At 41.1% G+C, this 15,717-nt stretch overlaps 1 protein-coding gene across 6 annotated transcripts in view; it reads left to right on the top strand.

The window, feature by feature from the left end:
• Positions 1-15,717, top strand: part of MAP7 (microtubule associated protein 7) — a 245,121-nt gene that overhangs the window by 157,739 nt on the left and 71,665 nt on the right. For all 6 annotated transcript variants that reach the window (XM_089676217.1, XM_089676219.1, XM_089676218.1 and 3 more), the window contains exons 4-5: positions 11,189-11,352; positions 14,870-14,987. In XM_089676217.1, coding sequence (XP_089532343.1) covers positions 11,189-11,352; positions 14,870-14,987 — 282 coding nt within the window. The remainder of the gene's footprint in view (positions 1-11,188; positions 11,353-14,869; positions 14,988-15,717) is intronic.

Raw genomic sequence — 15,717 nt, 5'->3', positions numbered from 1 at the left:
GCATGTAGACATGGTGAAGATGATGAAGAACAGGAAATAGAGGCTACAATTCACACAGGCTCACCAAAACTGGACAATAGAAGATTGGAAAATTGTTGCCTGGTCTAATGAACCTTGATTTCCCTAGAGATAGTTGTGCATGAAAATTCCAGTAGATCAGCATTTTCTGAAATACTCAGACCAGTCTGTCTGGCACCAAAAACCATGCCACTTTCAAAGTCACTTAAATCTCCTTTTTATCCCCATTTTGATGCTCGGTTTGAACTTCAGCAAGTCATCTTCTCCATGTCTAGATGCCTAAATGCATTGAGTTTCTGCCATGTGATTGGCTGATTAGCAATTTGTGTTACCAAGCAATTGAACAGGTGTACCTACCCCTACCCACGCCGCCATTCGGGGCCTCAGTTGTCAATCACTGGGTCCCAGACGAAGATTACTCGCCGCCACCCGGTGATCGCTGAGTATCTCTGACGGGGGAGAGATCTGTATGTAAACAATACAGATCTCTCCCCTGTCGGCTTCTGCACACTGCTTTGTATGGCTCTGCATAGAAGAGCCATACAAAGCAGTGTGCTTAAAGTGAAACACAGACACAGCCCCCATAGTGAAAGAGCACACAGTAAACCCCTTGATTGCCCCAGATGTTAACCCCTTCCTGCCCAGTGCCACTAGTACAGTGTCAGTGCTTTTTATTAGTTGATTCAGCTAAGATTGGCACCACCAGTGCAGGGCTTGCTCAGGAATGGCAGCAGGCAGGTGTGAGTGCATCTGTATGCACAGTCAGGCAAAGACTTTTTGAGGATGGCCTAGTGTCAAGAAGGGCAGCAAAGAAGCCACTTCTGTCCCAGAAAAACATCAGGGACAGACTGATATTCTGAAAAATGTTCAAGAATTAAACTGCTGAGGACTGGGGTAAAGTCATTTTCTCTGATGAATCCCCCTTCCGATCGTTTGAGGCATCCAGAAAAAACCTTGTCTGGAGAAGAAAAGGTGAGCACTACCATCACTGTCTCATGCCAACAGTAAAGCACCCTGAGACCATTCATGTGTGGGGTTTCTTTTTAGCCCAGGGAGTGGGCTTGCTCAATATTTTGTCCAAGAACACAGCCATGAATAAAGAATGGCACAAAAACAGCAACTTCTCCCGGGACCCGGCAGAACCATACAAAGCAGTGTGCTTACAGTGTAAAGCGCACACAATAAAACAGCACACAGTTAACCGTTTGATCACCCCACATCTTAACCCCTCCCTGTCCAGTGCCATTAGTACAGTGTCGGTGCTTTTTATTAGCACTGGTCACTGGGGATGTCAGTGACACCAAGTCAGTCCCCCCCCCCCCCCCATGTCAGAATGCCTGCCACAGTCCGGCTATAAGTCGCTGATTGCCGCCATTACTAGTAAAAAAAAATAAAATAAAATAAAAAATTCCAGTATATATATTCCGTCATTTGTAAACACTATAACTTTCACTTAAACCAATTAATTTACACATATTGGGATTTGTTTTAGCAAACACATGCAGCAGAATACATTTTGGGCTAAATTTATGACGAAATTTGATTTTTAAAATTTTTTTACTGGACATGTTTAATAGCAAAAAGTAAAAAATATTGTTATTTTTCTCAAAATTGTTGGTCGTTTTTTATTTTAAAAAATGCACGGGCGATCAATACCACTGAAAGAAAGCTCTATTTGTAGGGGGAAAAGGACGTAAATTTCATTTGGGTGCAGCGTTGCATGACCGTGCAATTGTCAGTTAAAATAAAGCAGTGCCTTATCACAAAAAATGGCCTGGTCAAGAAGGGGGGTAAATCCTCTGGAGGGCAAATAGAATGTAGATACCGTGGCAGAGCTATAGTTGGGCTGTAAAATGTTTGGAAATTCAGCTAAATGCACAGTTGAAATTCACATGTACTACCAGTCAAAAGTTTTAGAACACCCCCATTTTTCTTGTTTTTAATGGAATTAACGCATTTTAATGTTTCAGTGAACTCTGAAAGTAAAACCTAGAACAAATGAAAATTTGGACATAAAAAAGAAAACATGGCATCGTTTTCTACAACAAAATGTAATCTAAGTTTTTGACTCCAACTCAAAGTAGCCACCTTTTGCAGATATAATAGCCAAACACGCATGGTCTTCTTTCTACAACGGAAATCAAATATTATTCAGTATATTCTTCCCAAAACTGTTGCAGAAACTCTGCAAATGTTTTGCACACATAGGTTGCTTTCCTTTCACCCTTCGGTCCAGTTCATCTCAAACCAGCTTGAACTGAACTGTCTGGAGACTGTGCTGGCCATTGCATTCTTTAAACCCTACCATGTTGTTCTTCTAAGGTTGTTCTAACACAGCCTGGAGGTATGTTTCAGGTCATTATCTTGCTGTAGGATGAACCCCTGGCCAACTAGGTATATTCCAGAGAGTATTGCCTCCATAACAATAGAGTTTACATTTCTGTTTGTCCTTTCAAAATTCCCTGATTATGTTTCTGGCTCCAGTCCAATTATTTTGAATTATTTTGAAACTGTTACTTGTTCTATAACCCAAAAAAAAACAAATGACAAAGTATTCAAATGCCATCACAATCAACTTTTGCATAGTTTATAGTCATCCCTCTTTTTAACTTAATCCCTCCATTTCCTCTTTCCTTCTTTCCATCCATCTTTTTGACCTGAAGAAAAGACCATTAGATATGTACTGCTAGACACTTAAAGCTATTATATTGTACAACCCTTTATATCATGTCTTTTTATGATAGCACAGGGATTTATTTATTTATTTAGTTCAGGTACTTATATAGTAACCCTCAAGGGGTGTGCAATCTAAGGTCCCTAACTCACATTCATACATACACATACTAGGGCCAATTTAGACAGGATCCAGTTAACCTACCAGTATGTCTTTGGAGTGTGGGAGGAAACCAGAGTACCCGGAGGAAATCCACGCAGGCACAGGGAGAACATGCAAACTCCAGGCAGGTGGTGCCGTTGTTGAGATTCGAACCAATGATCCTAGTACTGCCAGGCGGGAGTGCTAACCATTTAGCCACTCTGCTGCCCTATGTTGGATTCCTATTGCCTGACGCCTGGGACTTGTAGTTCCGGGCGCTGGGCAGGTAATTTCTTTCTACCTTTCGCCCTGCAGCGCTGCCGCCTATTGCTTCACCTGACAGGTGAGCCCTGCTGGCAAGCAGCAGGGCTCACCTGTCAGGTGAAGCAATAGGCGGCAGCGCTGCCGCCGATTGCTTCACATAGTGCCAGCCTCTCCGCACTCCCGACGTGAGATCTCCCGTTCTCCGTTTTCCCATCTGTGGGCCTGGCTCACCGTCGGCTAGAGGGGAGGGAGAAGAGCAGACAAGTCCGCTCCTCTCCCCTTCTTGTACTGTCCCGGAAGTGACGTTATGTCACTTCCGGGTCCCCGCTGAGAGATTGTAATGCAATCCCTGGAAAAGAATGTAATATGGTGTGATGTGCACAAGTCCGCTCCCCTCCCCTTCTTGTGCTGACCCAGAAGTTAGACGTTACGATGTCACTTCCGGGTCTCCGCTGAAAGATTGTAATGCAATCCCCGGAAAAGAATGTAATATGGTGTGATGTGCACCATATTACATTCAGTGGAGCAGAGGGGAGACTTCCAGGATCTTTTAGACCTTGGATGTCTCAAAGAGATTTTGTCACCAAAAAAAATTTTTTTTTCTTTAATTGTATAAAATTAAAGTTACACTCAAGCACATACCATCCCCCCAAAAAATAATACTGAGGCCCCCACCCCCACATATATTCACGTACAATCATAAAAGCACACGCTGGGGCGCCTACGCATGTTACATATCGCCGCGCATGGCAGAATGAGAGACCTCCTTCATAACACTAAACTGGTGACCTAGCAGAACCTTTTACCTCTCTGGAGGTGTTCCCGAGTTTAGCTCGGGGTAAAGTTTCAGCACCAAAAGCGGTAACCCCGAGCTACACTCGGGATTACCATGCAGCTCTGCTCTGGGATCTCTTCTTCACTTACCTTGTCCTTCGCTCCCGCAATGTCTCTCCTGCAGCCTCCCCTGCAATGTCCTCCGGCCGATGACGGCATCTGTCTTCTGGGTTCCTTTCCCTGCGACGTCAGGACGTATGGGGACGGAACGGCAGCAAATTTAAAAATGTGAAAAAGTGACATTCACTAAATTCACTAAAATCACATAGTAAAACATTACTGTATCAAAGCATTTCACATACATTTTGTCCCTAGTGCTTTGTCCTGTGCTCTGCCTGCATTTTTACTGTTCTTTCTGCAAGGAAACTGAGAAACGTCCATGGCGTCCAAAAAGCGTCCCTTTAGGTCAAAAGCAGTTTTAGACCAGCTAGAGAACAGCGATAGTAAATTAGAACCACTTGCAGAATTGAGTGATAATGATTCGTGGGGAAATTCATCATCAGACACTGAAAACGATTTTGCGACTTTGCTCAGTGATGTGCAAACTTGGCGCTATATTTCAAATTTCATTGTTTTTGGTTTGGTTATATTATTGAATTAAATTTATTATTATTATATTATTATTTTTTATGATTATTTATTAAATTATAATTTATGATTTTGTGTTTAAAATTTTAACATACCTGGGATGTTTACTAGACTCTTGTTCAGACAGATTTCAGTGAGTTATTCCTAAAAATTATAGGCCTACAATAAAAAAAAAATGCATATTTCGATGCAAAAAAATGTACCATTTTGAGCACAGAAATACTGACAGACCGCTAGGGAGGTTAAAAGTGTCGACCTATAGAAAATAAAGGGTACTGAAGTTCATTGCCATTTCATGAGTGCACAAATTTAAGGTTTGACAAGTTGGATATCTATTTACTTGGTGCAACCTCATCTTTTGTATTTTACAAAAAAATAGGGTAATTTATTGCTTTTTTGTGCCCTAAAATTAACTTGCTTGTATTTTTTACTGAAATGTTGCAGTAATATCATGCGACATAAAACATTGGATCTACCACTATTTTATTCTCTAGGGTCTCTGCTTTCAGAAAATATATCATGTTTTGGGGTTTTATGTAATATTCAGGCCTAAAATTATTTTTTAAACGTGTGCAAAAAAACGCAAAAATGGCTCTGGCAGCGAAAGGGATAAAGTACAAGCCCTGACCCCACCCTTTCCTGAGGAGCAGCCAATCGTTGTTCATCACACTGCAAGGTCTCTCTCCTCCCTGCTAGTCCCCGGGTGCAGTGCTGGAAACAGGCGGGGAGGAGGAGATAAACATCATGTTAAAAATATTACACATTTAAGTTGCCATAAAGCCCCTTTTGTTTTTAAAAGCCCCAGACATTCCTAAAATCACCTCCAATTTGAATACGGTTTTGGTTAATTTTTTTATTTTATTTTTTATCTGGACAAGTAGATTGCCATGAGGGACAAGTAGATTGGGGCCCCGATTTAGTCCCTGGACAAGTAGTTTTTTCAAAAATTTCCACACCCCTGATAGCATTTTTTTAAAATTGCAATATGCAATTTTTAGTGCGAAAAATTTTTAGTGCATCAGTAGGTTTAATTTTTACATGTTTTTTTCGTAGTCTTTGTAAATGGAAGCATACTTAGCGGTGTGTTGTCTGCAGTAATTCTTTGTGCTAAACATTTTTCTGTTTTCACATTACCTGTTGTATCTCTACCTCTTATACAACGTATCGTAAGCTTCATTAGGAAAGGCGCAGTTCTGTGTCTGCATGGTTTTTTTTTTGGTTTTTTTTGGTTTTCTAGAGTTTGTCATTTGCTTTTCTTTATTTACGTGTGTGTATATACACAGTATCTCACAGAAGTGAGTACAACCCTCACATTTTTGTAAATATTTTATTATATCTATTCATGTGACAACACTGAAGAAATGACACTTTGCTACAATGTAAAGTAGTGAGTGTACAGCTTGTATAACAGTGTAAATTTGCTGTCCCCTCAAAATAACTCAACACATAGCATTAATGTCTAAACCTCTGGCAACAAAAGTGAGTACACCTCTAAGTGAAAATGTCCAAATTGGGCCCAAAGTGTTAATATTTTGTGTGGTCACCATTATTTTCCAGCACTGCCTTAACCCTCTTGGGCATGGAGTTCACCAGAGCTTCACAGGTTGTCACTGGAGTCCTGTTCCACTCCTCCATGACGTCATCACAGAGATGGTGGATGTTAGAGACCTTGCGCTTCTCCACCTTCCGTTTGAGGATGCCCCACAGATGCTCAATATGGTTTAGGTCTGAAGACATGCTTGGCCAGTCCGTCAACTTTACCCTCAGCTTCTTTAGCAAGGCAGTGGTTGACTTGGAGGTGTGTTTGGGGTCGTTATCATGTTGAAATACTGCCCTGCAGCCCAAGTCTCCGAAGGGAGGGGATCATGTTCTACTTTAGTATGTCACAGTACATGTTGGCATTCATGGTTCCCTCAATGAACTGTAGCTCCACATTGCTGGCAGCACACATGCAGCCCCAGACCATGACCCTCCAACTACCATGCTTGACTGTAGGCAAGACACACTTGTCTTTGTATTCCTCACCTGGTTGCCGCCACTCACGCTTGACACCATCTGAACCAAATATGTTTATCTTGGTCTCATCAGACCACAGGACATGGTTCCAGTAATCCATGTCCTTAGTCTGCTTGTCTTCAGCAAACTGTTTGCTGCCTTTCTTGTGCATCATCTTTAGAAGAGGCTTCCTTCTGGGACAACAATCATGCAGACCAATTTGATGCAGTGTGCGACGTATGGTCGGAGCACTGACAGGCTGACCCCCCACCCCTTCAACCTCTGCAGCAATGCTGGCAGCACTCATATGTCTATTTCCCAAAGACAACCTCTGCATATGACGCTGAACATGTGTACTCAACTCCTTTGGTCGACCATGGCGAGGCCTGTCCTGAGTGGAACCTGTCCTGTTAAACCGCTGTATGGTCTTGGCCACCATGCTGCAGCTCAGTTTCAGGGTCTTGGCAATCTTCTTATAGCCTAGGCCATCTTTATGTAGAGCAACAATTCTTTTTTTCAGATCCTCAGAGAGTTTTTTTGCCATGAGGTTCCATGTTGAACTTCCAGTGGCCAGTATGAGAGAGTGATAACACCAAATTTAACACACCTGCTCCCCTTTTGACACTAGCGAATCACATGACACTGGAGAGGGAAAATGGCTAATTGGACCCAATTTGGACATTTTTACTTAGGGGTGTACTCACTTTTGTTGCCAGTGGTTTAGACATTAATGGCTGTGTGTTGAGTTATTTTGAGGGGACAGCAAATTTACACAGTTATACAAGCTGTACACTCACTACTTTACATTGTAGCAAAGTGTCATTTCTTCAGTGTTGTCACATGAAAAGATATAATAAAATATTACAAAAGTGTGAGGGGTGTACTCACTTCCGTGAGATAGTATGTGTGTGTGTGTGTATATATATATATATATATATATATATATATATATATATATATATATATATATATATATATATATATATATAAAATATGAAAAACACTTTATCAAAGTGGTTGTAAAGGCTCAAGGTTTTTTAGCTTCATGCATTCTATGCATAAAGGTGAAAAATCTTCTGTGTGCAGCAGAGCCCCCCCCCCCCAACTTACCTGAGCCCCATTCTGATCCAGCAGTGTGCACGAGAGCCTTGACTCTCCCAGGTCTCTCCCTCCTCATTGGCTGAGACAGCAGCGGTAGCCATCAATCACAGCCAGTGAACCAATGAGGAGAGAGTGAAAGCTGTGCTCTGTGTGTTATTGGACACAGAGCACTGGCTCAGGATGCCGCCAGTAGGGCTGAAACAACTAATCAACCGCTGTCAACTATTTTCATGATCGATTAATTGGTCAGCCAATTAGTTGGCCTGCAAACAGAATGCATTATTTGATTACATATGAGAAAAATACCGTGCAGCACACATACAACTCAGTACACTGCCCATACATGTCAGTAAGTGCCTGATCTTGTGAATGTGAGGAGCAATGCCTCATGTGACTTGTAGTCCTGCGCAGTAGAAGGCAGTGATAAAGGCAGAAGTTTTTTTTTAACCTTGATTTAGGGGCACTCTATACTGTACTTTGCGGCTTGCTCTGGTGGTATTCTGAAGGCAGGAGGAGCCAGAGGAGTTGGTGGAGGACCCTCAGAAGAGTAGAATCGGGGCTGCTCTGTGCAAAACCATTACACAGAGCAGGTAAGTATGACAAGTTTGTTGTTCAAAAAAAACGTTTAGGCTACTTTCACACTGATCTGTGGCAAAAACGCATATGTGCTTTTGCAGCGCTTTTGCCATGTTTTTACATTTGTGGTGCGTTTTTTTAAGAGACATGTGACTCAAAAATCTGCACTAAAAATGCATCGGAGGTGAGTTTTTTATGCATTTTTTTGTCACATTTTCTATTGATTTCAATAGGGAGGTGATTCTTTTGGTGCGTTGTTTTTTTTTTATCGCTCCAAACCTGCACTAAAAATGCAGCAAGCAGGAATTTGAAAAATCCACTGGACCAATGTGAATGAGTTTTATAGGAATAAATGGTCTAATGTTTTTCATCAGCTTTTTTAAAGAAAAAGTGGAAGAAAAACAGAACAGTGTGAAAGCAGCTTTACAATCATTTTAAGGGCCCTGTGCAGAGAAGATCAGCATCTGAGCCCAGTGAAGCTGGAGACTGATAGACTGGAGGTGGTATAGGGCATTACAATTAATTTAAAGTAAAGGTTTACCAGTAATGTACATTATATTTAAAATGAATATATCCACGCAAAACAAATCTCAGCCTTTAGTACTACTTTAATCTAAAAGATTTGTATGCCCCTGAATCCCTTCATGTAGCTTCATGTCTGGCTCCCAGTTAAATTATTCTGTATATCCAAATTCTCTCTCTCTCTCTTATATATATATATATATATATATATATATATATATATATATATACATACACACACACACAGTTCCATATATATTTGGACACAGGCACAAAACATATTCAAGCTTAAGTTAAATCATGGATGTGGGCTGAAAGTGCACACTCTCATGTTTATTTTGAGGGTGTGTACATCCAAATTGGAAGGGTTTAGGAATTACAGCTCTTAAGAGTACCCATCCCCACTTTTTCAAGGGACCAAAAGTAATTGGACAATTGAATATAATCTTAAATAAAATGTTCATTTTTAATATTTTATTGAGAATCCTTTACTGGCAATGACTGCCTGAAGTCTGGAACCCATGGACATTACCAAAGACCGGGTTTCCTCCTTTCTGATGCTTTGCCATGCTCTAACTGCAGCTGTCTTTAGTTGTTTGTGGGTCTTTCTGCCTTTAGCTTTGCCTTCAGCAAGTGAAATGCATTGTCATTTGGGTTGAGATCAGGTGATTGATTCGGCCATTGCAGAATATTCCACTTCTTTTCTTTCAAAAGTTCTTGGGTGGCTTTTGCAGTGTGTTTTGGATCATTGTCCATCTGAACATCGTCCAATCAACTTTGCTGCATTTGGTTGAATCCAGGCTGATAGTATATCTCTAAACACTGCAGAATTCATCCGGCTGCTTCTGTCACATCATCAATAAAACCAAAGACCCAGTGCCACTGGAAGCCATGCATGCCCATGCCATCACACTGTCTCCACCATGTTTTAAAGATGACGTTGTGTACTTTGGATCATGAGCTGTTCCAAGTCTTCTCCACACTTTTTCCTTCCTGTCATTCTGGTACAGATTCATCTTAGTTTCATCCAACTAAAGAATGCTTTTCCAGAACTGCTCTGGCTTTTTTAGATGTTTTTTGGCAAAGTTTAATCTGGCTTTTCTGTTCTTCAGGCTTATGAATGGTTTGTACCTAGTGGTGAGCCCTCTGTATTTGCTCTCGTGAAGTCTTCTCTTGATTGTAGACTTTGACAATGATATGCCCACCTCCTGGAGAGTTTCCTTCACTTGTCTGGATGTTGTGAATGGGTTTTTCTTTACCATAGAGAGGATCCTGCGATCATCCACCACTGTTGTCTTCCGTGGACATCCATGCCTTTTTATGTTGCTGAGCTCACCAGTGCGTTCTTCTTTCTTCAGGATGTACCACACTGTTGATCTGGCCACTCCTAATGTTGCTGCTATCTCTCTGATGGATTCATTTTGTTTTTGAAGCCTTTCAATGGCCTGTTTCACTTGCATGGACAGCTCCTTTGAACACATGATGTAGGTTCACTGCAATAGATTCCAAATGCAAATGCCACACTTAGAATTAACTCCAGACCTTTTACCTGCTTACCTGATGAAGAAATAACGAAGGAGTAGCCCACACCTGGCCATGAAACAGCTTTTGATTCAGTTGTCCAATTACTTTTGGACTCTTGAAAAAGGGGGGATGGCTACTCTTAAGAGCTGTAATTCCTAAACCCTTCCTCCAATTTGGATGTAAATACCCTCAAATTACACCTGAGAGTGTGCACTTTCAGCCCATATCCATTGTATAACTATAGCTTGAATATGTTTTGGGGAATACCTGAAAAAAACTAAAATTGTGCCTGTGTCCAAATATATATGGACCTAACTGTACATCTTTTCTGTCTGTTATTCTCGGAGTGGATTAAATAGTTTGTTCCCTAAACATATAGCTAGGTATTTATATTTACCACTGCATATAGATCTTCAAGAATAAATTGTCTTTTTTTTAAACATTACATATTGACAAAATTATACACCATATGCTTTTTGAGGTTTTTATCCGATTAATCGAAACAATAATCTGCAAACTAGTCGATTATGAAAATAATTATTGGCAGCCGTAGTCCCCATAGCAAGCTGCTTGTTATATGGGTACATTAGGCAGGAGGGAGGGGCCTGGAGCGCCAGAGGATCAGGACTACTCTGTGCAAAACCACTGCATAGAGCAGGTAAGTATGACATGTTTGTAATTAAAAAGCAAAAAAACAAGCCTTTAATATCATTGTAAGTTAAGCTCTGAAGTAAATGCAGAACCAAAATAGGTATTTCAGTTCAAGTCACAAAGGCATTTCTATTTTTGCAGAGGCAGTGCTTGTATTATATAACTGCAGAAAACAAATGTCAGCTAAATGACCCAGCTATGTGATTCCTAGCAATTAGTATAAAACGTCTACAGTTATAAGAAATGTGCCTAGGTAATACACAGTTTTCTATGTTTGATTATATGCTTTTTCATTATTAGCTGCACGAGAGCATCTATGGTTAGAGAAAGAAATTAAAGCACGGCAGCACTATGAGAAGCATATGGAGGAACGCAGGAAAAAACTAGAGGAACAGAGGCTCAAAGAGGAAAGAAGGCGCGCTGCTGTGGATGAGAAGCGGAGACAGAAACTGGAAGAAGAAAAAGTAGGTCACTTGGCTTGCCATGAAACTTTTTCTCAAAATTGCCTTTTTTTTGTTTGTCTGTGTTCAATACTATAAATATGACAAACACAGAAAAACAATAAAATAATCCCCACCACACACCCTACAAATAAGTAATGAGTACACACCTAATTATTGTCTAGTTTCAAAACGGAGATCTTAGTTGCATTCATTTGCAAATATATGTGAAAGCTGCATAGTTTCACTAAGGTGATTTGTTAACATTTTAAAAAGTCTGAGATAAAGCTGCTTTTGGCCTCTTGCCATGTGGTACTGATGTTTGAGCATCAGCATTTCTGGTGTAATTTGTGTCTCTTTGTCATTTTGTGTTCTGCATATTCACGTGTGCAATACATTCCAAAGGCAAATGAATGAATGTTCAAAGTAATTATGATCGTATGTGCGTATTTGTGCATACCGGTGCTATATACTAAGTGGAAAAGGAGGTTTTTCTTTTCTTTTTTTTTTTTTTTTTGCTCAAGAATTCACAGCAATTGTTTATGCGCAGGCACATTGTAAACAATGGGCTGTGCTTTTTTAACTCCTTGGCGCCAGCGCCTCCTGACCCTTTAAGGGTTTCAGAAGCCAGGAGGCGAGCGGGGTTTTAGAGTCATGTGACCGCCGTGATTCACTGTCACGGTGGTCACATGATCGGGAAAGGTCCCGATCACAAGAGGAGATCGAGACCTTTCCGTGAGCACCGGACGTGTATTGGGAGAGAGCAGGGTGCGCGCTCTCAGCACGTTTTATTTAATTGCACGCAAATGTGCGCCCGCTCGGCGTCAAGGCCCAGACGCCAAGAGGCCACACATTTGTGTGCGCTCGGCGTGAAGAGGTTAAGCTGCAGTGTCCAAGAGGCCTTTGGATTGTTTCTGTATTTTACAATTGTGCTTCTTGTGCCTAATCTGTGCTTAACAGAAAATGGTATTGATGAAGGAAAATGGAATTCCAGACCCCTGCACTACTGAAGAAACACTTTTATTTAGAAAGTCGCCAAACAAGAAAACAGCTTCAAGGAAAGAGTAGCAGAGGAGTAGGATGTACCACTAACATGTTTTGCACTACACTAGTGCTTAGTCATTGGCTATGAGTAAGCGCTGGTGTTGTGCGATATGTATTAGTGGGTCCAAACTTATTTTACACCTTTCTATTGAATAGGACTAAAAATCTCTAGTTTTCAGAGATTTCAAGTAGTTCTTGTTATTTTTTTTTTCATATCCATTGAAGGACACTGGAAGTTATATCCTTTTGAGTTATAGTGCTGCCTACAGGAGGATTGGACTCCGGCAAACAAAAAATCTGTAAGCCAGCTCAAGATAACTCTTCCTGCTACAAGCATGCCCCATTTTTTTGATAATATCTTAAGAGGATAGAAGTTTTCTTCTCAGCTTTGCTGGGCAAAGTCTAACCCATTTCCTTAGTCGTCCACCTTGTCATAGAGGTCCTTCTTTGTTTCGCTTGGTGAGGCTGATTCCCCTCGGGATCTTTTCTACAGCCACTCAAGACTTTGTGGCCAAATTCACCCACTTCTCTGCTGGTGCTGACTGCAGAGACTCTGAGTGCTATTCCATGCAAAGACAATTTCTGATCTACCTGCACCCTTAGAGGCAGCTGGGACATCGGTCGCAGTTACTGTCTTTGACTCTGATTTAGGGTCTTGATAGTCTCTCCCTAATGAAATTGTTTTTGAGTTATTGCAGTCTTCTGTCATTACCCCAGATTGGCAAGCAGCCTTTTCAGCTCTTATTGATGCAGTGTGTACTACTCGGCATTTGTATCAGCCTGCTGTCTCAAATCTTGGCTCTTTCAGTGTTCATACAGTGTTCATATACTTGCTCTTCTATCTATTCCTCTATTGGGATTGGAAACACCCAGATAGGCTCTGGAGTGTTTGCCACATTTGTTCTTATTTGGGAAAGATTTTGGTAAATTGTGTCATACGCACTGTGGATCTGCCAGTGACTCACCTTAACAAGGAATCCTCTAAAGGTAAAGGGCATCCAAGGACTCTACTGACCAACAGCTAGAATCCCTCTTTAAAACACTGTTTCAGCTGGTAGGTGTTCTTCCCTTCATCCTATTCTGGCTGTGACCTTAATTTTGCCAAACTGGTGAAATGGTCTCTCCACCGTGACAGTGTATCTTTTTTCCTGACAGAACGTGTGGAACAGATGTGTGGATTCTTGAGCTTCATATGTGATGGCCCGCTGGAAGCATCTTTGTTTGGCTCTCATTTAGGTCTGTTGTGTACAATTATACTCAGTTTTTTTACCTTAATGAATTCTCTACATTAAGGTAAAAAATCTTCTATCGTCAGCTCCCCCTTCTGCCCCACCATATAATTACCTGAGCCTGATCTCAATCCAGCGCTGTGTCCGGGAGCAGCAGCACTGCTTGCTCTCTCTAACTCTTCCTTCTCATTGGATACAATCAAATCCAGTGACGAGGGGGCAGGGCCACCATAGGAAGTGGAGCAAAGAGTGCCGGCCAGAACCCAAGAAGATGAGGATTGTGACTGCTCTATGCAAAACCATTGCCCAACTTTGTAAGGCTGTTACCTGGTTTTCTGTTCAAAGCTTTACCAGGTGAATGTCCAATCTTCTGCAGTTGGAGCTATTGGCTGTAAGGTTCCTGCAGCAGCACTCTGAACTTGGGTCCCTGATCCCAGTTGGTTTTTGGGTCTGTTGGCATCGCGCCATTTACCTAGCAGTTGCCCACCCTTATTCATTGCTTGGAGATGTCCCATGGTGTATGAATAGGAGTGCTATGTCTTGTACTGTGTGATTAGGATAATAGAAATTTTGATTTACCTCTAAATTTCATATCTTGACGTACACTACGGGACACAGGATACCCTCCCTGATTGTCCTTGTTTACTCTTTATTGCTTGTCACAAAACCGAGGACTTACAGAGTGGGTTCAGATTATAAGCTCGGTGCCCCGGGGGGGTGTCGTGTCCTCAGAAGCTTGCCAGTCTCTAATCACCTAAAGGTATAGACCTACAACACACAGTGTATAAATAAGTTGCCTGTGTCCTGTATTCTACTCTAATATATGGAATTTACAGCAAAGTCAAAATTCCTCTTTTTGTACTAACAGTAAAATCCTCTTCTTTAGTCCATTTAAGGTTACATGTCCCACCCCTTTGTATTTACAGTCATGGTCCTGGTACTGCTTGCTATAAACTGAGACATGCTTGGTAGAAAGAAGGGTTATCCTGGGTGGGCCTACATATTTTTTTGTTTGCTATTGTCCAGTCCTCCTGTAAGCGACAGTATAACCCAAAATATATGATGTCCTGTGTCCCTCCAGGAACAGGATTTTAAAATCCTATTTTTATGTACCTCTTCTAACATCCTTTTGTGCTTAATACTGTGTTTCCAATAAAAAGACTTGCACAAATGTGTGTAGTAAGAACATGTCTTCATATTTCTACTGCTGAACTGTTGACCAATTTTCTTCAGGCTGTCAGCTAACTTTGCTGTGTTTTCTTTTGAAGGAACGCCATGAAGCAGTAGTGAGACGTACAATGCAAAGGAGTCAGAAGCCAAAACAGAAGAATAACAGATGGTCTTGGGGAGGCTCTCTGCACAGCAACCAAAGTATAAGTAGCTCAGGTACAGTGCTTTGCACTCTTCTTTCTGGATATTTAAAAGAGTGCCACTGTGTTTGTTTTTTCCAGCTTGGTAAGATTAGTTGAAAACTGGAGCGTGCTGTTGATTAGATGTTGCCTTGTACTTTATAGGGTATGTAGGTACGTCCCTGTAATTAAAGTGGAACTTCATTTTCTCAATCAACATTTGACTATTTTTAATCCATTGGTAAATAGATAGGAAGGTATTTACTTGCTTTTGAACTTTTTTCTTTTTTTTTTTAATTTCTTCAGTTACTCCCCAGTTTCCATGCCTAGGCAAATGATATCACACATCCCAGGATCCTTCAGGAGGGGAGGGGAGGGTTCTCAGCTCAGCCAATGCCCGAGCTAAGGGCAGATGGATTCAAGGAAGTAAATGCTACATGAATCATCTGCCCTTACCCAAGATGGCCACTGACAGAAATACCAGGGGGTATTTTTTAAAATTAATTCTCAGCAAAATAAAGCATGGAGAAATGGATGAATGGCTGAGTTTGCTTTGAATATTAACAATGAATTAAAAAGCATTTTTGGTTTGTGGTTCTCAGATGCAGTGCAGTTTCACTTTAAGGTTGCTAAATTGTTGTGATACTGTTTGCATTAAATGCTGACAATGAGGGCAAAGTTGTTGTATTAGGGATATACAAATAAAATATTAAAGGTACTGTAGAGCAAGTGTAAGGTGTATTACTTGCACAGTTCTTAAGTTAGCA

This window comes from Staurois parvus, unplaced genomic scaffold (genome assembly GCF_062004578.1).
Source record: "Staurois parvus isolate SC_StPar_1 unplaced genomic scaffold, SC_StPar_1.0 ptg000165l, whole genome shotgun sequence".
In the NCBI taxonomy this organism is placed as follows: Eukaryota; Metazoa; Chordata; class Amphibia; order Anura; family Ranidae; genus Staurois; species Staurois parvus.
The sequence above is the reverse complement of the archived record's forward strand: the minus strand, read 5'-3'. Positions and strand labels throughout refer to the sequence as shown.